Below are 26,535 nucleotides of genomic sequence, written 5' to 3' on the forward strand. Positions count from 1 at the left end.
CAGGTCTTTTTCTGCTTCAAGCAACATTTCACTCATTTTACTGTAGTTATCCGGTTGTGGTGCAGTTTTCTCATATTTAAGGGAGAGGAATTCTGTGATGAGTGATATATCAAATGTGAGAAACTCCTCGAACATGAGTGGGCACAGAGTGAAAAAATCGAGTTGAAAAAATTGAAATTTTCATCCATTTTCAGTTCCATACGAAAAGAAAAATTGTTGAAAATTATTCAATCCTAAATTCGATGACATTATCAATTTTTACCATAAATTTAAAAGTCAGAGCTGTCGTTGAAATATCTGTGTCCGTTTAACATGAAAAGAAATGTAGTTTTTAATTCTCAATATAAATGAGAAATTTTACGAATGGAAGTGTTTTTCCATCGTTAGATTTTGATTGATGGATGATCTGAAGTCCTGATACTTCCGGACATTGATAATTATGAATGACGAATAGAATTTAACTGTCACTTTAATTCCAAATTATTTTCAACAGCGCATTTCCCCCTACAGAATTCTTATACAGGAAATTAATAGCCAGCATTAAAATATTTGCTCCGTGTGTTTCTCCCGCTTTCAGGTGTATTTTATCCAGCGGCAGGAAGAATTTTCCTTCCCTCTTCCACTTTTCATTAATGTTTTCTGAGTCACGTAGATTATATTTTCAAGAGATTTTCCGCCAGCCAGCCAGCGAGAGTGAACATAGAAAACTGCCACTCGTTATCAATAAATAAGAATGAAATGTTAAAGTTTTCAAACGAAAAATGATAATGTCTACACAAGATTGGAGAGGCAGACCGCAAAGCAATAAATTAGTAGTAGTTTGGAATAGTTTACGGGACGTAACCACTACCGTTAACACGGCCAAATAGACGGCCTGTTTATCGACAGACTCTGGGCCATCTTCAGGATATAATATGCCTCATTAAATCCAGCAGGCAAAATAGATAAGCTCATTCATTTATTTGTGCTCGACTGAGTCGTGTACGATAATTGCTATGTCCTTGGAAAATTGTCGTCTTTATCTTCCCTTTGTCCCCTTATTCCTTGAGACAGAGGGGGGAAAAAAATGTTGATCCACTCACTGTATATATCAGTAATCTGTTGCTACTGTCGTAACTGCTGTTCGGCGACGTATACAGTCAGTTCCAGCAAACTTCTGAGATTAGGTAGGACAGGATTACGGTGGGGATTTAATCTCACCCAGACTAATAACGTAGGAACAATAAATTAGGGAGTGAATAAATTCGGCAATTTATGGCTCTATGCAATTTGATTTCCCCTCTCCCTTTTCATTAAAGCCCTCTGATTTTTTAATTGTCCTCGGTGGTTTGTCACTCCTCACTTGTGCTGAAAATATAAAATAATGTCGCCTCCCGGAGAAGGAGAAGATGCGGACGGTGTTTTCCTCCAGAAAAATCATTCCTCGCTCAACTACTTTTTCCTTTTATATCCGCCCATGAAAGCCAATGTACTTCAGCAAAATAACGTATCACCCCTGGTGCATCGTGACTACCTTCCTCCTTCCCTTCCGCGTTTACACGCTGCGCTTCCCTCTTCTGCTTTCATATGCCTTCACTAACATGAAAAAAACGTGTTCTGTCATGGAGGTACTCGGAAATACCGAGAAGATTCACATTATCGCGATTGTTTTCGTTTTTCAATTTTTTTATTTTATGAATGGGAGTATCTACTTGAATCGAAGTAGATACTCCCATCGTTGTCCAATTATATGTTGAAATGTCCAAGAGTTTAATGATTGAGAAATATATTTCTCACGTTTTTCCCCCGTTGATGGTAAAAAAATTGATTTCACCAATTGATAAAAATTTCTCCATTATTGACGAGGACTTTAATGACAAAAGGGGGAGTTAGGGTAAGAGTTATATAAGTTGAGCATATACTATATATTGTGCGGCTTGTGTACCAGTGTAAAAGGCTCCATTCGTTAAAGACAAGCGTAAGGAATGGTTGAGGGAGAAAAAAGAGGAGAGAGGGATGGTGGATGCATTCATAAAAGACGACGATAAAAATTTTTAGTCAGGCTCTGCGTGTTTACCTTGGATTACTCTCGCCTCTTCGTCACGCTTCTCCGACCGTTCATACAATCACCTCTCGGCTACCCTCTTTATTTATTGTTTCTTTTGGCTTCTCTGGGGTTTTTTTTCTTCATTCATTTTCATCTTTATATACGTCGTAGTTTCGTTTTTTAACTCTGTCACACAGTCGTAAATATGTAATGCTCAACTCATGTCTTAATTAACGAGAGACTCCTGGCATGATAAAGAGTGATTTTTGATTCACGGAGATGGGGTGATTTCATTGTGGCTAATTCTTAGAATGCAAACTACTGCACAAAATGTTTTTTTTTCAAGTCTAGATTCATCTCAAAGGAAAAGAGTTTAATTTTTCATAGAAAAAAAAATTGTCCAATTTCATTAACAATTCAATGAACTATTGATATTTAAAATAACCCAGTCTCCCGTTATAAAAGAAAATTGTGGTTTTTCGTCATGTTCACACATTGGTTGAGAACCAATGGGCTGTTGGGCTGTTGGGTCATTAGCGGGAGTTACCAATGCACGTACATACACATGCGAGAGAGGCTGTAAATGCGGATTCGGAGAGGCCGTTTGTCTCGAACATACAGTCTGACTTTTTATTTCTCATTCCTCTATCTCCCTTCTTTTCCAGAGAGCACAGCGGTTTTGAATAAAAATAAGTACACCGAGTCTATTTGTTTCTGCTTGAAAATATAAGTCATCCTGTCATAGCACGTGTGCCTCACCAACAGAGAATTAAATTGAAACAATTAAAAATTGAAAAATAAAACAACTCTCAACTACTACAATTATTAATTATGTGAATTATTAGCACGCAAGGGCAGGACATTAAATGGAGCCGGCCTCTCTCGCTGCTGCCGAGCAGCTACGGACGTCTCACGACCTAAACCAAAGTTAATTACCATCCGCCTTGGCGGCTAATTTGAATCAAGACTAATTGATCCGCTCCTTGCGCTCACCGCCCGCTTTTCAATCCCCGCTTGGTGCCTGCTTCTCGCCAGGATTACCAAAGTTTTTGAGACTAACTTATTATTATGTACACCGCTGGAATTCATACCGCCAAATGAGTGTAGGGGGAACATGCACATTCGACGATTAAGATCGATATCTATTGGAAATTAATATGATTATTCGATGCGTGGCTCGTAAAAAGTGGCAAAAGGAACGAGTTTAAATTACAAATGATACAACAGACATTGCGCTGAATACCGTTAATTTGATACGGACCGTGTTGTAATTATCAATACACCAAATTTCATGAGTATTGTGGGTCGCGAATGTGGGAAATGCCGATGGATAATTAACCGCATGCAGACGATAATTATGGAAATTCATTCGTATCAATGTCAGAGTCTCGTTCAATATATTCAATAGCGAATTTTCAATTATAATTCATCCATAAATCTGTCATTTATATATTCCTTGTAAATTCACTTTATATTCAATCTCCATTGATTTGATATAAAAATGCTTATGAGGTCAGGAATATACACAGACGAGTCGTCTGGAAAATTGGAAAAATATTTCGTTGGAAAATAAGCTTTTCGTGTCATTGGGTGGAAAGCGTAGCCTATAAGAAACGACTTCGATATTCTTAGATAACTGTGTAAGAGATCGAGAGGAAAAACGCTACGTGTATTCTGAAACACCTTGTGGTACGTTATAATATTGGATATTGGATGCATAAATGTACCGATTTCCATTTAGAGAGGAGTGCAAAAAGAAACATCGATTGGGCAGATGGTGGAACGAAGCGGTTGAGAACAGTGAATGTGCATCGATAGGCTCCTGTGAGTACCATCAGTAAAAGTTTATTGGAAGGTGGCCAGAAAAAAAAAAGAAATAATATTGCTCTCTGATACTACTGACGTTGGTGGGAATATCGCTATCTAAACCTTTTTTTTTTTTTTGAGAAAAGACCAACTTTCATTTCATTGCGTTTTTCTTATCTGTTTTTTCTTTTATTATGAGTAATTTTAATTTTGAACTTTATGGACCTTGTGGTAAGTTTCCATTCATTTATTGAATTTATTGACAATTTCCCGCCAATAAAAATATTCAGAGTAAAAAAAACAGGATAAAAATTATAAAATAAGAGATGAATAAAAAAAAGTGCAATGTTGGCTCCCTCGGCCGCTGGCAAACCGGCATATAAATCTTTTACCCTGAAAACGAGTGCTTCCCTCTCTTCTCCCCACGTCCCTTCTCTGTCTGTACTTATCGGACGGAACAAGCAAGACCGAACCGCCAATAAGATTGTGATGAGAACGTGAATCGACAGGACATCAACTCGGCTGTCTTGCACGATACGCTTTGATCCTCTTTTACACCCCATTATATGAAAAAAAAAACGTGTATTAGAGAAATGCATCATAAAGACTCGTTGCTGGACCACCCAAGTATCCACGCAAACGTTCTTCTTTTTCATCTTTATAGATACACGTCTTTTTTCTCTTTCTTTTTAGGGGAAAGAACTGATCCCATTATTTGCTCCAATACGAGCATGAAGGTTCTTGAATTGACGCAAACATCTATGAAATCCCTTTGAATATTAGTATAGGAAGCCAAAAGCAACTGTCGTCAAAAGATTATTTGCGATTGTTGTTTGATTGAGGGGATCTGTCTCGTTAATACAATGTGACAATTCCATTATCCATTCTCGTTTTACTTTCATCCGTTGGTTTTTTTTTTTTTTTTCAACAAAAATCGAAGTATATTGTGAAATTTGATTGAAAACGTAGAGAGAAGACGATGAAATGAAAGATTCGATTTTTCAAGGATGATTGATGGAAAAGAAATTGAGGATACATAATCCCCACTGACGTACTTAATAAGTCTTGTGAATAATAAAGGTGCAGACAAATACTGATTGACGTACACAAGTGTTGAATTGTATTCAGTGAAGCAACAAGCATCACGAAATTGCCAGGGTTATTATTATCTGGTGGGCTCGCACGCATGCAGGATTTACTGGCTTCACTTGATCATTGTATATGAGCTTTCTCCAGGTTTCCCTATTCCCTTTCTCTACCCCTCTTGAATTTGGTGCCCATATGCACCCTTCAACGATTCCACTCTCTCCTCCTATATACTCGTACATACAACTCTAGTATCCTGCGAATGAGCTTAAAACCGCAGCTCCCGTGCGTGGAAACTCAATCGATGCACAATGTGTGCAAACATTGTCAGTACGGTTATATGTTTTCCGACACGGAAAGGACCCTTGCGTTTATTCGAGCGCATGCACCCACCCTCTTCTTTCGATGCTTAGGGATATGAGAAAAAACAACTCGGCTTCGGGCTTGAAACAAATTTTTATCTTTCAAATGGACATTCAATTTTTCGTGGCACACTGACATCGACATCGACATCGACATCAAGGACAATTCTTATATGGCGTCTCGAATAGCGACTTTTTCACTTGTTCGTTGAAAGCTGGACAGTTTTTAAAAGAATAAGACATTCGCCGGATTTCCCGCAGTATGGATAATGTTCGATAGATCAATGTTATGGAATAGTAAGCAGCTATTTGCCTTTTAACATTCCACGGTGTATGTTGTGTGGTTCTATCTCTGGACGTTATGCGCGTGGGTGTAACGTACACGCGACGTAACGCGCCTTCACATCAGAGGGCATTAACATATAGATGCAATCCGTGACGGTGCATGCATTGCTTTCTTTCATTTTTATTTTTGTGATGCCGTAAAAAATGTGACGGGCTCGATGTGAGCAATAAAATGGCGGGAAACGACACCTAAATTCGAATGTATATTGTTCAAGTTGTTTAAAAAGGAAATGAAAAATATTTGGAAATAATATGAGAGCGGCCAGCGGGGCGTAAATATACACGGGCATGGCGATACAACGTATTACGTGTGCCACGAAAGAGAGGAAGGCAGGAAGGAAGGAGTCCATACCAAGGGTATAAACGTGTACCGCTCCGCGAGGGTGGTTTTAATTAAGCCATTAGGGGGCGGCTGAGAGGCTGCGACCGAGCGGCAAGACGCGTTTCTCCCATCCTCTCATTTCCTTTCTCTCTCTTGAACCCATTCTCCCCCTCTCCTTTTATGCACGACTCTTTGCTAAATTAATATCGCCCTCGAATTTCAATTCCCAACCCCCGTGTGACTGCGGCGGGCCCTCTCTCTCACCTAAAACCTCCAAATCTCATCTTCCTCTCGCTCTCTATCCTCCCTTATCCCTGTCTGATTTTATAGTCGTGTCGTGGAATTCACCCGGGGCACAACTAAAAGCACAATACTCTCTCGGCCTCTCCTGTGACTCTTGTTATCTGGTTCTAATTCGAGCTGTGTCGGATAATGGTTACGATAATGGTGGAGTATATTCTTTCGAGGCTCCTTCCGTTTGTGAAGGGATTTTTTTTTTCTCTTCATTTGAGAATTATCTCGAATCGTAATGGAATGAACATGGCACCCCAGAATGCAAATTTTCGACAAGTCATATGTGTCTCTGAATGGTCGAAATGGTCGAAAATTAGTCGGTGCATTCTGCTGCTGAATTTTATTCTCAGTCCACTTACTTACCAGCTCGGCCATCGTATCCATGCTCATCATCATCATCGTGTTCCCCATTATCCTCTCCTGCGATTCCCTGGGTGTGAATCACTTGTGGAATTTCTGAAAAAAACACCGAAACAGAAGTTGAAAATAATCGTCCGGTATAACGGGTAATTAAAGACATAACATCTCCAACATGTCCAACAGCTCTGACTAATTTTCAAATTAATTAGTTGCAACATTAATGCCGGCTGATAGTTATTCACAGCTCTGTAAACACGTTTTCATGTGGGAGAGATTTGATTTGCCAACATTTTCGAGGTATAATGTGAATGATTTTTACGATTTATCGTGACGAGTTTTGCTGATCATTATCCACATGATGAAAAATAAAAGCCGACTGGCGACGAGGAGAGGATGTTTGACTGGAATCTTGAGATGATGTGGGTACATATCCCATTGAGAGGAGGTGGTGGGGATGATTATGGATGTGAGTGGAATGAGAGTGAGATAAGTCGAGCATAAGTTATCGGCAGTGGGTTGGCCGATGTGTCGAGTCGCCCTTCTAAAGAAGGGAGGCATAAATAACCAATGTACAGTTGGTTTTTACCAGACCCTCCGGGTACATAACAATTATGGCTATTCCTTTCATTTGTTTGAATACGAAAATTCATCATCTTGGGCTTTTTAAATTCAGTAATAATAAAAGCTCATGTACTCACTGACACAAGGCGCAATGTGAGATCTACTCTGCTGATAACCTCTGGCGCACCTATTACAAGTCGTTCCGGTTACACCGTCCTTGCAGGGACACTGACCTGTACTTTGGTTACACGTTTTGCCAGATGCACCAATCAAATGGCAGTCACAAGCTGAAACAATGTATTATCGTTTATTGTAGTGTCGAAGCTTCAGCAAAAAAAATACAGAGAATTGTTCACTAATTAGTTCATTATTGATGACGATGAGGCATCGAGAATACTAAAATATAATGTCCATTTTTCTTATCACTGTCTGATATCATAAATTTAATACCTCTTGATTCAGGACTCACTCTAAAAAACCAACGAGGAAAATATCAATCTCTCCTGAATTTTCGTATCTCCACTTGTGTATGCGGAATGGTTTGCAAGTATGAAATGGCGTGGGTTGTGTTGGCTTTAGCCAATGATTTATGGAATCAATCAACGAGCACGTCGTTAGAGAGGTGAACAGTCGAGGAGAGGCGTGGGCCAGATAACGGGCAAATGAAGAGGACAACTGGTGGGTGAATGGGAATGATAGACAACCACAACACACGGAGGGGATTGGAATTGTGGCGATATCAATAACGAATTAGATGAGACTAATTGATCGATTGATAAATGTTCTCGGTTATAGCCATTAAATAATCATTACAGGGATTATCCACGAATTATGGCGAAGGAGAAAAAGTGTTGGGATTGATTATGTTCATGGGAGGAATTCTGGGTCAGTGAAAATTCATTCTCTCATTCATACGGTCAATTATTACTTATTGGACACGTTGAGAGGGACCCTCGACGTTTCAACACCAGTCGCATAAATCAATGATACAACTTGATGGTTTAATTTATGTCCCCAGAACGAATTAATTATAATTCCCATTTGTGACGGTTGCCAGACACGATGGGTTTCAATAATACTCAATAACTCTGTGATGAGAAAAATCTGTCCTCAACTCCTGTATCAACTCAATGGAAGCACAAGATATTGGAGAAGAGGAGAAAACCACCGAGTGTTCAATAAAAGATTGTTTTGTGGCTTGCAAATGTGGTTAGTAGTATAGATACGCGTGTGGTGTACGTATCTACAGGGTAGTGTGGTAGTTAAAGCGTATGAGATAGCATTTTATACTCATGGACAGATATACTGGGTATAGCACTTTATCGCATTTATCTTCCTCAGACCTCAAGATGAACCAAACGAGTTGGGGTGTATGTATATTCTCCCTCTCTATCTCATGTATTTCATACACAACTCCTACGCATTATTACCCTTCCTAACTATCAAAGGAGTCGGGAAATTTGTAAGAAAAAAAAAACAAAACAAAAAAAATGAGCAATTGGTCAGCTTCGTTTAATAATTTTATGGAAATATTCTGGCCATCAATTTTCTCAATGGCACAGCGACTCGGTTTTCTGCCGACTTGGAGAAGTTGGTGGTAAAATATTGACTGGAGACAAACACTGGAGGAACACGTCGTACTCGTGGCAAGGGATTTATTAACATTGAGTCAACAAGACTCGCCCTTGTGCACCCAATGGGTCGATGATGGCTTCTCTTTTCCCTTTTCCCTTTTCCCCATTATCTTGAGTATCGAACGGGCATATTAGTTGTCAGTCCTATCCAATGATTGTTCAACTTATTCTTCAGCAAACAGTGCAGAAAAATAGAAATATATTTATAGCCGTCGACAGATGGTAAAATGTAAAATCGATTCATAAATTCATAACGTCTCAATCCAGTCTGTGGTAATTTATTATATCCACATGGTGTAGCGCTGCCACAGTTATATGATGCGTACACTTGAAATATGCGAAACGCCGATGAAATGCACTGCACTCCTCTCCTCTCCTCTCCTTTCCTCTCCTTTCGTGTCGAGTTCAAGTTATATACCTGTGTATAGGTATATAACTCTCAACGACGTGTGTCTCGACGTATCAATCGTCCCACGCGCGTGCCAAAGGGATTGGGGCTCCCTAGGTTATGCATGCCACTCTTCTTTTTATTATTCTGCAACTCGAGGACCCGGAGGATCGTCAACGTCATTGTTGAAATAAGAGAGCCTCCAATTGTGTAATCCGGAAGTGACTGACGCTAGACGAATGAGTCTTTGTTTCGACAAATTACCATAGAAATTCATGATGAATTTTAATTTCCTTGAAAACTCTGGCGTTAAACGTTTTATGAAAAATCAGCTATATCTTACTCCTCTGTGCACGGAACTAAACCCACATTATAATAAAGAAGATGGCGTGAAGTCTTGAAAGACACAGCTGAGGGTGAATATTAGAGGTTTTAGAAAAGAGCTTTTGAAAAAAAATCTCTCCGCTTATGCGTGCGTGGTGGATCTTTCATGCGAGAGAGAAGACCATTGAAAAGCGGCTAATTACGGTCATATCAAGCTCGGTGTGAGCTTCCATCCTTACAGAGGAGAGGGTGACGGGAGAAATGGAAGAAAAATAGAGAAAGTCGTTATCCAAAGCCATGATATGTGTTGCTATTTCATCATTTCAACTGCTCATCTTGTATGAAGTAGCATACACCTCGTGTATTCCGTATTATATACATTAGGCATAAAAATGAAAATTCAAAGGAGCGCGGGTTTCAAGCTGTTTGAGCTGTCTCGTAAATTCGACTTTGTGCTGCATGTGAGTGGGTGTCTATCCATCATTATTAGTTGAATGATTTTTCTTCTTTTATTTACATGTGTGTATATGAACACTGACCGAAAATTGTGAGAATCTGAGGGTCTAAGCCGATTACGGACTTGTGTTCCTGAGCTCATACCAACTCAGAGACTCTCTTTACTCATTCCTCGGTGTCTTCAGCGTGTTTGCCTCATTCTCTTCTCCTCTCATACGAACATGTACAGACACACACACACACACATTTACAAGTTAATCGGCTCTAATGGCCCGCCGACGAACCTCATCAAATTTTCACAATCGGATGAAATGTAAATTTTTTAACATTTCCCGTTGTTGTTGTTATTTGACAGTGACATATTATTCGAACAATGTACTCTATTATTCACAGAGTTTTATTATTAAAAATGTAGAAATTTGATGAAAGCTCGTTTCCAGACCATTGCAGTCATCGAATTAAATAGCAGAATTATGGGAATTATTTTTTGGGGATTTTGAATTTGCTGCGGAGTATGCGGAGTTTAAATGGTCTAAAGCGGCGGCACGGGCCAATTTATTAATCGGATTATCAAGCTGATTTCCCTCTGGAGTGAAGTGTATCCAGGGACATAGCGCTTGATAAACTCCCACTACGCTTCGAACCGTTTTCACCTGGGACTCTCCAGGGAGATTCAAAACTTTTCGGGATTTATGTTTTACCTTCATTCTATCGTTCCACGAAAAACGGCAGAAACAAATCACGGCAAACAAGTGATTATCCCCCCCCCCCACACACACACACCATTTTGCCGTGATAACTAATTAATCAATTTTTTACAATAAGAATAAATAACATGACCGCACAAACAATTGAACGACATTGATATTCACGAATGAGTGGTGTTCTCCTCTCGAATTTCCCGTGGGCCTTTGCGGCAAGCCACAGGCCCGGTCAGTGGAAATAACTCTGAATTTCCATTTCCACTCTGAGTTTGCCAAATAAATAAAAAATAAAAACAATGCGTTAGAATACTGGAGTAGTACCAATGAGATGGCCATTATTTTCAATTTTTAAATGTGAAATTGAGTTTCAAGTGGGCAAAACTTGAAATTGCAATTTTTTTAAATTCCATTTCACAATGAGTTTAAGAATTCTAACTATCATTAGAATATCAATGTTGTCAAATTTTCAAAAAATTTCCCCAGGAGTACAGCGACTATCTTCAATTGATAGGATTTTTTTCGTAGCGATGGTGAACCCTCATGAGTATCAGTTTAATTTGTTTGATGGAATGGCAGCAATAAGAAGGATGCCTCAGCACGTATACTATAGCCTTGAGCATCATCATTCCCCCAGAGAGATTTTCCTCCCGCCCTAATATCCGGTCACACCTCATCATCACGATTGTCCTTATATTGGTTCAAAAGAAGTGGATGAAACCAATTCGCACGGAAACAAATTATCTCTCGGAAAAACTCACGGAGGAAGGAAGATGAAGAAATCCCAATTTTTTCCCGATTTTATTGCAAGCCCATGGGGATATTATATTGGAGCGAGACCCAGAGAGCATGCGACGAATTTTTCCTCATAAAGTCCCAAAGACTCTGATATTGGTACTGGAGGAACCAAAAGGAGGCGAAGAATGCCAATATCCGTTTGAATTTTTTTATTCCCTCTGAAGCATGTAAACTCAATTATGTGCAATTTTTTTTTGTCTTGCCAAAATTGAATTCCCAAATATATCAGGGGGATGGAAAAATCATGTTCAATTATGAAATAGAGAAACTGTCACATAGACGATTTATTCTCGTCACGCATAATATTTCCGATAAAGTTGGGAGATATTCAATTCTCGGGTCTCCCTTTTCTCGCCTTCTGTGCCACCCTAATCAACTACGATTTGGCGTCTCGTTGAATTTGTATTCATCACTCGAACTCGTTCGGCGTTTACACATGACTCGCTAGAAATTGCTTCCTTTTCCCTTGCAATGGGAAAGAAAGTGCGAAAATTTTTTATGGAATAAAGAACCCTCGTTTGGTGTTTTTCATTCCTTTTTTTTGGGCGGCATTTTACTGCATTAATCCACACAAAAAATTTCAAATTATGAAATGCCCTGAGGAGGGGTTGTCTGGTATTGGTCATCTTTTTGTGTGAAATGTTGGCTGTTTCAAAAAAATTCAAATATTGAAAACGAAAGCATCAGGAATGCTTGAAAAAAAAAAGAAGAAAAAGAAACGGTAAGAAAAAATGGAAACGGGTTTTTGTCCTCGTTGTCGTCGTCGAAGTTTGCCCACCTGTAGCACATGAATTCTGAGCTACCGTGGTCAATACAGGAATAAAAGGTGGCGAGGAGTCTACCAGCTCATCGGTATATCGGTATATACGTTTAAAGAAGAGGAAGCAGCGGGAGGAGGAGAAAAGGAAAAAGAATGGAAGCGCTGAGAGTGTCGGTTGCGGTTAACCGTAGGCGTTCGACAAGGTCCCAGGTATATAGCATATATTATCAACTTATATATATATATATATATATATATATATATATATATATATATAACAACGTCTATTGTATACACGCAAAGGTATATATCGAAATCCCAACAGCAGTCCCCCAGTCATTCTCTCGTATTTTTACAAGAAGTGAGTTTAAGGCGTCTCTTCACCTTCTTTACAACCCCGGGGAATTTGGTTTCATCTAATTGGCACTTCGGTAAGCGTGCAATTTTTCATTTTACGATTTAGGCTTTGAATTTACCAAGGAAATTGGTTCAATCGCTACGTAAAATGCCATCATAAATTTTTATACTCATCTTTCAATCTTTATTCAGGTTTTATATTTGAAAAACAGAGACGGCATTTTCTCTTACCAATTACCCAATACAGGTGAGATAATGAACATTCCATTTGTCCAAGAGTAAATCGTCGAGCAACCAATATCCCTCTCAATTTTACTAAACTCAAATTATCTCGACAAGGGGTACTTCATTCCCAGGATACAGGCATCAGATAAAGCGAGAATCTTCCCCAAAGAAAAGGAATAAAAAAAGGGTATTAAAAAAATACGTAAACAAAACAGTATACTCTCGACACAGGAAATGACTCTCCACTGGGGTCGAGTCCCTCAGTGCGAATAAATAACGTGACGAAAAATGTGCCCGAGGGAAAACAAAATAACAGACTCTCTGGCTGGGCCTCGGAAACAACCGCCCTCCCACCCGCTATTCGTGGAGCATCAACCCAATACGGACATTTTTTTTCTTTCGCCTCTTTCGGTAGAAAATCGAGACTGGAATCTTTTCAATATCTTGGAGCACTGAAGTTACGCCGAGGGATACAGGAAACAGAAAGAAACGAATGGAAGAATAAGACGAAAAAAGGCCAAAGAGTCAAGACCAATTACCACCAAGTATCGCACCGTGGGATGTATCCTCTTTTATTTTTATTCCACAATTTTTTTCGCCTTTCCTTTTTCGTTAGTTTATTTTTTTCCCCTGAATTCTCGCCTCGTCCTCCTACGTGATTTCCCCTTGGCTCTGGCGTTTCGCAGTTTCTTGATGCTTTGGGACGTGTGCCTGCTATTCCACAAAGGTTCCTCCGTCTCTCTCTCTCTCTCCCTCATCCACTGTGGGACTTTGCTATTGGGAATCGAATTTGCGAGATACATCTAACTTCGTGTCTACCTTTTTCCAGAAAAGTTACCAACGCTAGCGTTGGTTGTACGTGGCGTGAATTCGATTGCCAGAATTCCCGATTCAGATGGACTCCTTGTGGTGGAATTTTTTTTCCCTCGTATAATCTGGGAAGAATATCGAAAAATAACTCATTTTATCATTTCATTTCAAAGGGAATGACCTCTCAAAATTCCTCTTTGCCATGTTTCCTCAGGTTGAAGTGAAGAAAAGAAAAAAAAAATGTCTGAAAGTGGGGAGCGACTGACACTCGGCAAGGACCTCTGCTCGTTCCTCCCGATATTCCGATGAATCGATTACCTTGGATCCTTGGCCACCATTTTTTCTTCCCTCCTCTATCGCATAAGAAATTTATCATGCGGTCGAAAGGAGTCTTTTATGCGGTGATTTTTTTTTTTGCTACGGATATATGTATAGGATAAAAAAAGTTGTATACCTCCAGCAAATATGTTTGGCAATTCAAAAGCACATGGTCCAGGCTTGAGAGGGAAAAAAGAGGCTTGTCATCGATCATATTTAATTGAAACCCGACACCAAAACGTGGCGGCGATACACGTCTATAAATCTCGGGAATCTAACTGAATGTATTTTCTCCGTTAGAAAAATGGAGAAAAATAAGTATCACTATTTTTTATCGTCTCTGTCAATTATTCTCTCCTTCTAATTTGCAAGCCAAAATCAAAATCAAAGTCAAAATCACTGCCTTTTGGTTTTTTATACAGTTTCGAGCGATTAATTCCTCGCAGCAACATTCAAGAGGCATGAGAAAGCTCACTTTGATAAATAGCTTGAGCCACGAGTGGAGGCAGACCTCTTCTCGGCATTGGAAAATATTCAGGGAAAATAAATAAATAGATGGAAGAAGGGGAATGAAAGAAATCAACACAGTCCAAGCTCTGAAATAAGATGAAACGTACAGAGCAGCGGGAGATCGATAGCTATCTCTTGGGTTTACATGCGTTTGAAGCGCCTGGAGTGGTTGCCCCGAAGTGGTCACACATACACTCGTGAGGTTACATGATACGTCGCGTATATACCTGACATTAATGACGTGCGTCTCGAGAGGTAATGAGACAGTCTGTTGGTTTAAAAATACGGGGAAAAAAGCATTTATATTGTTAAGCCAGCCATGAAATTCTGCCTTAATTTCGTTGATCAACATTATCACGGTAGTTTTCTTTTCATTTATTTATTTAATTTTTTTCCGAGGGATTCCTGAACATTATATAAAGCACTTATCTCTTTACTCAAACTGCCGAGAAAATGTATTTTAATCTAAAAATCATAATTTCGATTAGTCGTACTCGATAAACGAGTAATGGAGGCAGGTAAGCGTGTAATGAGAGTAGCAAATGGTTGTATCTCAAATGAGATCGATCAACCGGTGTGGCACTCATACGCACAGGGGTAGGTACATGAGGAGGCTTGTACACGCGCATTAACCGGCCGAGGCGAAATATACATCTCGATTTCATTAATGCTCATCAATTCTATCTCCGATCCACCGTATTCAGAGCCAAGATATGCTCTTTCATTTTCTTTTCCACCGTCTGGCTATTCGTTTTGCTCCATATTTCTTTCAATTCATTTTCTTCCTGCCGGCGGGAGAATATTAATTAACTCGTTGATTGAGTTGCGCTCAATCAACTAATCCCAGTGACTTTATTATTAATTAATAAAAGCACATATTGAAAGGTGAATTATTTATTTCCACAGTTGATGCAAAAGGGTTGATATTGAGGTCGGGTCACTGGCACATGGAGACGCATTCGAGACTCTGGTGCTTTACAATCCAATACACGATTCAGCACACTCAAACTCAACCCCTCACAGTCACTCTCATTCTCCTGACACGATTTCATTGATCCACCCTCTTCGTTACTCACTTTAGTTTTTCTTCAAGTCTCTTTTATCATCACCACTTGTGCATCCTTACCATTATATTTCCTCTTCTCCTCTTCATTTTCATCATTATGAGGAGCATTCAGAGCATTCTACTTTATGCGCATAACTCATAACTCATAATTTATCCCGAGGATTGACTTTTCGTTTGTCGATTGATATGGTACGCTCCAGCGATCGCCCCGGCCATGGATAATACAACAGAAACACCACGCGGGGGTCCGTGAGAAGTTACCAAACATGTATTTCAACAAAAAATAATTCATCTTCAAATTATTTCAATTTATATTTATGGCCTAATGCAATTTCATTGAATTTCATTGCATATTGTGCAAATCCATTAGTCGTGAATAAAAATTATAATTTTTTTTCTACAAATTTAAAGAGTCCTAATATTGCCAAAAACTTTGCCGTATCGTAGACAATTGCTTCAGTGACTCCAGTGCTTTATAAGCTGCTTACTGGATTCTCATTGGCTGATTGAAGGCTTTTGTCGTTCGTGTCTACTATAGTGTATTGAATGGGCGCGGGTCTAATTGGCGTAATCTGATTAAAACACAAAAGCAAACTTGGGGTAATGAAGCCAAAACCATGCTGCACAGATTCTTTCCACCTCATAATGGAGCACAATTGTCCAATTCCCATCTTTTTGTAATATACAAGAGTATTTATTTTCATTGAGAAATCGTGTGTCGACACGAGATTTGTGGATTCCTTCCATGCGATAAATACATGCTCAACTCTTGACCGATCCCCTTTATTTTTGCCCTCCCTCCTTTCGTATTATAGTTATTATTATTATTATTATTATTATTACTATCTCGGTAGCTTCTTGTTGCGTCCACATAATCAAAGACGATAATCAAGATTGATTGGAGAGTTACTTGAGAATTGCGGTACTTAGAACATTCACAATTGCAATAACGTTTAGGGAGTCGCGAAAAAAAGCAGAGGATAAAAATACGACTGGAGCGAGACTAATAGTGCTGATCCTACAGAGCAAGTTGTCGTTTCCCGGCAGCTTCAGGTCTCCACCTAAGTGGCGGGTAATGAATATGCTAACGTGTGCGAAAGCGGGTGACAAAGCTTTGTACAATGGTTTTGTTGAGTTCAAGCACCTTACTGGGAGGATTAAGCCGACTTGTAACACTTGAATAGTCTTACTTTTATTTATGTTTCCGGCAATCTCAGAGTCTATAGAGAGTTGATGAAAATCCACGTATACGTATAGATATATATCTAAATCGGAGAGTTCGTTTGTAGTTTGTGTAACCCTTGCCCTTTGGGGACAAACTGGTTAAAGTAAACGGGAGAGAAAAGATGCGAGGAAGAAAATACAGAGGTGGAGGGAGCAAGAGAGACATTGAGGCTTGGGTTTCATGGAGTATCGTTCATGGGGGTTTACGGTCACGCGTGCAGGACAAACACAAGATGAGATGAAGGGACAGTGGAGAGGGAAAAAGTTTCTAATATTACCGTACATGCCCCGAGGACTGACATGCATGGTTCACTTGTGTATTTTGTGCAGTGGTAACTGTGTTTTGATGGCTATATGTCCGTGAAATGATGCGCACTGAGCTTTATGAAACGACGAGAGGGTACCGCATCAGACACTGATGCGAATGTTCAAACAGATTTTTTTTTTCGTATCTTTGAAACTGGGTTGGCAGAAGAGATTTAGCTTTTCTCTCTGTGATGTACAATTATTTTTGTCAATAGGAATTTTTTTTCACGGGAGTGACAATCAAAGACCCCCAGGGCACAATTTCCCCAATTTTTTTTGGAAATTGTGCCAATTTATTGATTTTTATTTTTTACATTTAATTTATCCTTTATTCTACTTCCCAATTTATCTCGAAAAGACAAATGATCTGAATTCTAGTAAAAACGGCGCTTTGACATTCTAATTAAAATTATTCGCTTGGTGTTTCCCTCGGAGGCAATGAAATCATGAATGCAATATTAATAATGAAGGAAATCATGTAGATGGGGAATTTACATTTGTGAGCACTGCGGTTGTATTGTTGCGGTCCGAGTCTACAATTCCTTGAGGCGGTCGTGGTGCGGTTCTGCACCAAGAGACGATAGATGGATTTCAATGTGAATCCGAACATTGTAGGGGTTCTACATGACAGCCTGAATTTAACAGGGATTTGAAGTAGTGGAGGAGGAATTACTCACGTTTACAAGCCTTGCGGTGGGTGATCGGTTTGGTTGGATCTCTGTAGTAGCCTTCGCGGCAATAATGGCAGTGTCTTCCAGCGGTAAAGTGTCGACACTGTAGGCACACGCCTCCGCTCACTCGGCCAGACAATTTGTACAGCTCAACGTTGAAACGGCATTTCCGAGCGTGAAGGTTGCAATTGCAAACTGAAAACAAACACGAGAAGATGATTATTAGAAAAATTTATACAGACACTTTGGCAAATCTTTTTTTCCGGATGATGATGATATCTTTAAACTCTGTAGTGGCTTTGATCGCGCTCCGTCTACCTGTTTCTAAAATGTGAAATCGTTGCGGAATTTTCGGGTAGTGTCTCTCATGAGCCATTCTGAATGGCCTCGACCACAGATCCCTTTTCCTCGATTACCCACTGTATAGATCTACCACTGGGAATAGCTGAGGGACAGCCGTAAGCAGAAAGTCGCCTATTGGATTTCACGCACCATCATTCACCACGTGTGGAAGAGAAAGAGGAGAAAAAAACGGTAGGGGTTGAATTAAGAAAAAGAGAACATTAGTATTCTCATGATTTTAAGATGAAGCCTTGTCATATTTCATTAAAAATAATTGCCCGTTTGCTCGTATTTAATAATTTGTAACGATCGCTGAATAAAAAATAAAGGAATAAAAAAATGAGATATCTCAATAAAGATCAAGCTATTAACTGCATGAGCGATCAACGATTATTTGTACAAACTTTTCGGCAAAATCGCCAATCCCCAGAACTCCTGTTATTAGTCAATGCGCCGCTGTATTGCCCCGGGGGGTTATTTTTCGATCCTCTCCATGAAATTACTGTTTTTATAAGAACCATTCATCTCAGCGATGACGGATCGACAGTGGCAGTCAATTTTTCATCTCATCTTTCTTCGCACTTTTTTTCAAATCCTCTTTCGCTGCTGCTTTTATTCATGATGCGGTTATAATCGACAGGTGATGCTGGCTCAGCTTTTATCATTTTCCATTTTATAGTGAAAGAGACTTTGGATAAATAAAATACGTTTTTCTTTTTTTTTTTTTTTTTTTCAAATTAATTTTCAATTATTGAGATCGATAGTCGGTTAAAATCCCCAAGAAAAATGTTATCTCTCTACCAGTTTCGCACTAACGAGCTGACACGGTATCCCATGTTCTCCAAGGATTCGAATGAGTCCCGACTCGATTATCCCCCCGGATTACTTGCAAGATTAAAAAGGGAAAATAAGCCAGTGGACAAATGACGATAAAAATCGTTAGAAAAAGAGAGCAAGCAGAGAATTTTGATTCAATTTTCAATGAATTTACATATTGTCTCACTATTGGCAAACAAGTGGGAGGACTTGAGACATAACACTTGGCATTTCTTGGGTTATGCACGGATATACCAGAGGGATTTTTATTTTCTCCCTCGTCGTTACTGCTTTAGCTGTTCTCCTTTTCTCATCTCTGTTTGGGTTTATCGCAGCACCACTGATAAAATTCTCATTCGCCGCGACACTTTTATGTACGAAAACTCGCCTCATTCTTATGACTCGTTTAGCCCCTTCGCCCAACATTCTGTCTATTTTATTTACGACTTGGCCTCTCGAGTTCACTCTGGCTGATGTCCTCCGCAAATATTTAATACTCTCTGTTCACACGGTTTGAAAAGAAAAAAAAAACAGTTTTATGGATAATTGAATGGATGTATGGAGCGCATGAAAATAAGACGAGAAAATATCCCCTCAGATTGCAATTGTTCTGAGAGTTTTGGCATTCATTTTTCCCCCTGACCTCAACCTCGGCCGCATGTATAGACACGGATTATTAATGCACGATTGAAGAGGCTCGTAGGGGCTTATTTCCATGTCTTATCTACATTGGTGCTGGAACGGAAGTTAGCAAGACGTAGGTGGATGATTTGATGCCGGTAACACGAGTTGGTTGAAAAAAAATACAGTGTGCAACTTCGGGTTATGCGTACGAGGAACACCTGTGCTATACGAGTATAAGTGAGCTTCATGATATTTCTCAGCACCAGGTGGTGAAGGTGAAACGATTTCCCTCGGTCTTATGATCGCCACTTATCCGTGCTTATTTCCAATTCGACATGCTTATACAACGTTTCATCGAGATTTTTATTCAATTAAAGTGACTTGAATTTCGGGTGAAAATGGAAAAGGATGCCGAAGAAATAATGTGTAGGAAAAATTGATCTATCATGTCTATATGTCTCCTGGCACTAGTCTCCATCCAACAGAGGCACTCATGCTCACCATGCGTTCATGTCATGCATACGGCTTCTATATTGTCGAGTTGAGCGTCTCGAGGCACTCGGCGGTGGGTGGTACCCTAAACGGATTACACGACACATCTCCTGTTGAAAAGCCAAGACAGGAAGAATAGGTGAGAGCGATGCCGTAGACAAAGGCAAAGGGCCAAGTTGGCTCGATTTAGGGACGGCTGTCGTAAGAGGGAGAACTGTTAATTGATCTAGTTACCAACTCTATCAGTGCCAATAGTGCTCACTAATATATATGCATCGAATAAATTCTCGGTGACAAAGTGCATTCAGCGATATTATGACATTCAAGGATGAACAAAAAACAAAACAGAATAAAAGTTAATTAATATGTGCATAGGTCTGTGTTAGACGCATCAGAGATTTGCATCCTGAAAGCAACAAAGCAATGGTGTCACCGCGAGACACGTGTAAAATTCGAAAGCATGAAATCGCGTTAGAAGCTTATGGGATTTATAGGAATTAAAATCGCTCGGCTAACACCGTGTTGTGCTCACACATGCACACTCATCCCAACTACCTTCATTTGAAAGGGTTTTTTTTTTTCCACCGAGGGAAGGGGGTGGCACACGGTTACTCAGTCGTCAACGGCGACGAGGCGCGAGAATGTTCCGACGCTAACGAAAATCTGAATTAAGCCGCATTCTCATTATGCTCTCTGCAACTCGGTGGAGATTTAAATTTGATTCGTAATGCCATTTCATTAAGTTTAATATTTGATCAGCTGGGGGCCACAACGTAATATTCTCCCGTTGCGTACACTCAACGTCTACGTATATGTAATTAACGAAAAAAAAGTGAAGGGAGAGAGAGAGAGAGATGAAATTCTCCCCTCTCTCCATAAATTGGCCCGCCCGATGATTGATTGCAATCCTTCCAGCACTCGACGTTTTATGAAAACACGGTTTGCCCAAATGCAAATTAACGTGAAAATGGTTTTGTCGGTTATTGATATTGTATTCCGACATTTTCCTCATCTCTTCAACTAATGGGTTCATTTTAATTCTCCCGAGATGCTGTTTCCAAATTCAGTTGGATTTTGAACAATTGTTGATTCCAACATCGGATTGTGGCTGTCAATATGATTCAAGAAGGTACACGTATGGAGTATCGATCATATAACTCTCGTTAGTGGACCGTAACAATACTATCACAGCTTTCGTCGCATCGCGATATAAATGCCTCGTTAGTCACTTGCGTGTCATAGCAGTTGTGCCAAGTGGGCGTTCGCTGCTGAAAATAGCGGCGAGTTGATATGCCTCTCGTGAGTTTTTTTCAATTCATTTCACTTTTTTGATTGTCTGAAATTTGGAAAAGAGTACAGGAGAAATGCTAATCAACTCGATACACTGTTGAAATTTTTTATCATATTTTAGTTCCACTGAAATTCCAAGGACTTTCTCCACTAAAAAATCGAAACTTTATGGAAAAATTAATAGAAACAGGCAAATGTCTTTCAATTAAATCTGAAATTTCATGATTTTTCCCCCATAAATTGAATTCAATGTCACTCTCCTCATGAGTACATTTCAACTGTCGCTGAAATTTTAATTTTTGTCGAATAAAAATTGATAATTTGATATTTACCAGACTATTGTTTTTATTTTAACTCCTGATTCATGCGAAAAAATCACGATTTATAATCGTTGCAAATTCTACCACAGACACTGGCCAAAGGTATAAAATGAGAGCCTTACTACGGAATCAGCGATGATCCTCTATTGTACGCTAGGAGATAAATTAGTATCCAGGTGTTAGGTAGGCGGTGAGGTCAACGATAAAGAGATTCGATTCCTTTATTCGAATGAAAGGATCTCTCCTTCATCTCCAGCTCGAACAATGTAATACAAATTGAGTTTTATTTCCAAAGGTGAAAAGGGTTGGAGAAAATATTTTCGAGAAATTTTTCAGAATCCGGTTCTATCAATAGGTGTGGATTTATACTTGATGTCTCATTTGTTTCAATTAGAGGACTGACTCTGGTCACGAGTCGGACATAATTGGGAAAATTCCGACAGTTATCTGTGTAGGTTATTTTCAGGCCCATAGACCGCCTCATTGGGACAGGTATAGATGTTCAGAAAGGATAGAGAGACAGCCTGACATTTTTCTACTTCTCCCGTTCATTTAATAAAAATGTAAGTCTAGCCGCGTCACTCCATGCAAATGTATATGTATAATGTTATTTGGAGCGTAAATCCAAATTTTATCAAATTGTAAAGTTTTTCTAGTAGCTAATGTGTTTGTATAAAGTAAAAACACTATACATCAACGGTATTTTAATTTCCACTTCTTCTTCATAGGGATGATTTATTCGACGTTTACTCGTAGATTTTAAACTCTCATTAACGAGGCGCAGTTGGTTCTAGGAAACCTCTTCCCCGGACAAAATTTCCCCGAGCAAAAAATTTCTCCGGACAGAATACACACAAACAAAGTGTAATTGAGACAAATTTTCCCACGATTTTCCGACGTATCACTAGTAGAGGGGGTAATTCAGGCCGAAACCCGAGGTTACTTCTTTTGTAAGGAGTAGTTTACTATAAATACCAAGAATTCCCGTCCGAAATAAGCAAATAAAAGCAAAATATATCTAAACATCCCAAGTTCATCCATTATTATTTTTCTTGCGTAATAAACTAAGATAATGTCCGAGAAAATTTGACAGCGAACTTTTGTCCGGGGAAAATATCTCCGGCTACCGGGGCAGTGGGCTGGGCAAGCGCGCATAGCTTCAACATTTCACCTCCATCATTCTCATTAACCCTTTTTTTTTTTTTTTTTTTTCATAATCCTTGGACTAGCAGTTCTCCCTTCATATGAAGGAGAAGAAAAAATCTCCCACGAGATGTCCAAATAGTGTGACGTCTGATTTGAATAATTGAAAATTTGTTTGATAAAATCGAATAAGAAATATGCAGAATTGAATGAACAAAGAGTGGGAAAATGAAAAATAGTGATAAAAGCAAAATTTTAAAGCCCCCATACGCCCTATAAGTAAAAATGTAAAAAACGGAGGGTGAATGTGATGCTGCATATATTACCATAAGCACCCCTCTTCCTTCCAAGTATGTGGAAATAGCTTATATGAATGACAGCAATGTGGATGGGGTATTTATAGCCCCACGGCTAATTGTCAGGTCTGATGATCGATGCGTTTAATGTATTTAATGTTATTTGGCCAACTGTACGTTTAACCCCTCTTTATTCACCCTTCGACAAATTGTCGTACATATATATAATGCATAGGCAGCCCCACCATTGTCTTGGCGCATAAACGTCAGATATGTGGCCCGCACAAGAGGTTAACTCTGGCGAAACTTATATCTTTCATTATGCTCAACAATGAAACCAATTGTCGGCCGTGAGAAACGTGGGAGGTGATAATTACTGGCAACGCTAAATAATGTCTGTGAATTATGATAATACGAGAAGAATTCCTCTTTTCTTTCTTGAAATTCAGCAAAAATGTATTTAGATTTAATGAGATATTCTATTTGTATTTTTTTTATTATTACAAGACTTTTGTTACTATCTGTCTTCAAGCAAATGATTACTGGATATGGCGACAATATGAAATCTCGAGAGAAGATAAATGGCCAAGTTTATATTAGAAAATAGAATCTGCTGCTCGGTTAACAGCAGTAAAGTCGACAAGAATTGTAACAGGCGTGACAAACGCTTGCCCCTGCGAGAGTGTACATATGAGCCGCCCAACTCTGTCGTATAACTAAACTAAAACCAGCGTTTCCGTATCGTACATATACGCGGGTGCCCGGAAAGTGGGTATAACCTGGATAATAAATATACTAGTTTCTCAGATACACGCAACCAAGCAATATTTCTCATCATCTTATGTTTATTCACTTTATTGATTTTTCCTAACTCTCTGATAGATTGACTAGAAATTTTCATCAATTTAAAACTGTCAGAAAAGTTGTTGGAAATGTCTGTCTAGTAAGAAAACATCAATTGGCCCGAGGGGTGGAAACCAGACGTGCAGTAAGTCGTGGTGAAATTAGTGAGGCTGGGGCCGAGTGATGGGAAAGAAGAGCGAGAGAGATGAAAAGAAAAAGGGCCCAGAGCGCTAGGTTGTGGATTTACCCACCGAGAGAAACTGTCCGTCGTAAGTGCGAATTTGTCCCGAGGGTCTACTTGAGTTCGTCTCGAGGAAAACCTCGGGAAATTTTCGTATCTTCTAAAGTAGCTTGGAGCTACGTAAAAAAAAATTCACAGATTGACGGAGATACAGGTGGAAAATACTTAGAATCCCTGCATCAGTTGATATAAAATTTTTTATGTTTAACAAATTGAATTTCATTAATTGGGCGAAAAATTCCATCTCGCTTCCATTGAATTGACTCAATTTGCAAGCAATTTAATTGTAATCATAGATATTTCGTTCAGTATACTATGTGTTTTTGGGGGGTGATCATATATGTAATGAATTTCGATGGAAATAGCTCCTCTTGTATGTAACCATGTGATTCTGAATTAAAAATGAAATTCAGAAGGATAAAACGAACACGTATTCGACTCCATCATCCCAGCATGTTGAATGTGGTGCATATTATTCAAAACAGTGAGAATGTATTAAATTAAATTGCAAGAATACATTGTTGCGACGTGCCCTAATATCGAGAGGGAGTGGGGTGCAGCAAAACCGTGTGAAAAACAAAAAAAAAAAAAAAAACACAACAAAACAACATGAAATATAGAAAATAATAAAAAACGATGGATCACGTTTGGGAAGCATTTAAAATATGAGGCTTGACGTAAATCGATGCTTCTATTTTGCATTCTCGGGGAGTTAGCCCCCCACTGTGAGTGGTATACGTGCCATTTTGCTAACACAAGCACCCGCTTATTTATACCCGGGGAGGTGAAGCCGGAATCAAGGGACAAGGGCTCGGAAGGTGGAAATTAAAAAATAGCACGAGAATCCAATTCGATGGCATCAGTGTAAAACAAAAATTGTCCCAAGGAATTGTTGATATTTATGTTAATCAACGGTAACCTATCATAATTAGGTGAATATGTTAATAGTTCCGCAGCTTCCTGCTATTAAAGGGCATTTTCCAACAACTTATAAAACCATTTCGACTCGGAAAATAGTCTCGTTAATACGAAGCTCTTGAACATTATATACACCACTTTCCAGCACCATGAAACGAATTAATAGTTTGTACCCCGTGTTTCAAGCCAAAGAGAGAAAAGGATGGAAAATAACACGCGCGCATTCCCCGACGGAAGATCTGTTTGCGAGGCCATTAGGGATCAGTTTGGATCGTAAATTCATTGATATATTTACTGTGTAAACAGACAGGCACAAACCACGCGCATCTTTGCTACTCCCTTCCACACTTGAATTTGGAAAAATGCATTCCGCTGGAACGTACACATCAGCTGTTGAGTATTTTTTCTTGCTCATGAACAATCAATTGCGGTGAATATTCGCGTGGAAAAAATAATAATGGGTGCATGGAATTGCCTGCCATTAGCTATCTTTAAAGGCATTATTTGCAATTCCCCTCAAATGGAGTTCGTATCTCACCCGGATATATTCGTGACAGAATAGTTCAAGTTTAGAGAGAAAATCCCTGTGACGATGAATGAAGGCGCTCTTATATATTTTTCCGCCTTTCTCAGTTAAAGGTAAGAAAGATATATGTATAAAGAGAAATCTGATCGGAAAGCCGGATCTGTTCCCCATACACAGAAGCCAACATTATTTTTCCGTAAAGCTTCCCATCTTGTATAAGCCGAGCGCTACCGGTGTGCTATGAAGTGTTTACATTGCGTCACCCGAAACCGGGCGTCTTCTTTGGACAGGAAGCTAAGACCCTCAATAGTGGACCACACCTTGTTTCTTCATAGGGCCCCATGCAGATCCCATCTCGTATCTAAATACTGGAACGACGTTCCGTCACGTTTACTATTTTTTTTTCTCCCTGCTTATCGCCACAAAGTGTTGGTTCTCCCATTTTTTTTCTCTATTTTTTTAAACCTACGATCGTCGATCAGCAATTCATCAATCAGCATGATGATGACATTTAATTTGTCGATTTTTCAATGCTCCACCTGTTCGTCTGGCAAATCGTTAAATCTTTTGTTTTTTTTTTAAATTGATGATGTACAACGTTTGCTTGATTCACGGTGGATTTGATACCAAATCATCCGTTAAGCTTGATGTCTCTATTGGTAATTCCATCGATTTACGTTAACAACGGGATGGAAAAAGTGTAATTTCCTTTTTGACCGCATCCCAAACTCCTTGAGATGGTTTTCTCTTTTCAAGGCGTGTCATTCCTTTGACGTCATGCATGTAATGACAGAGAGGAAGACTCACCCACTCTATTGAATCAGTATCGACTGATGGATCTTTTTATTTAATTTTTTTTTCTCCGGAGATGGACGATAACAGCCGAATGAAAAAATTTCATTTCCATCCATTAGTGAAAATGCACTCAGTGTGGAAAGTACTTTTAAACGGAACAACGAGAGAGAGAGAGAGAG

At 39.3% G+C, this 26,535-nt stretch overlaps 1 protein-coding gene across 1 annotated transcript in view; it reads right to left on the minus strand.

Annotated features, from left to right (window-relative positions):
- LOC107042234 (netrin-A) overlaps positions 1-26,535 on the minus strand; it is a 44,259-nt gene that overhangs the window by 6,866 nt on the left and 10,858 nt on the right. The window contains exons 2-4 of the mRNA XM_015263177.2: positions 17,717-17,905; positions 7,300-7,449; positions 6,605-6,697 (exon numbers count right to left, since the gene is read on the minus strand). Of these exons, the coding sequence (XP_015118663.1) occupies positions 6,605-6,697; positions 7,300-7,449; positions 17,717-17,905 (432 nt within the window). The remainder of the gene's footprint in view (positions 1-6,604; positions 6,698-7,299; positions 7,450-17,716; positions 17,906-26,535) is intronic.

Source organism: Diachasma alloeum, unplaced genomic scaffold (assembly GCF_001412515.2).
Source record: "Diachasma alloeum isolate Michigan unplaced genomic scaffold, Dall2.0 Dall_scaffold_00430, whole genome shotgun sequence".
Lineage (NCBI taxonomy): Eukaryota > Metazoa > Arthropoda > Insecta > Hymenoptera > Braconidae > Diachasma > Diachasma alloeum.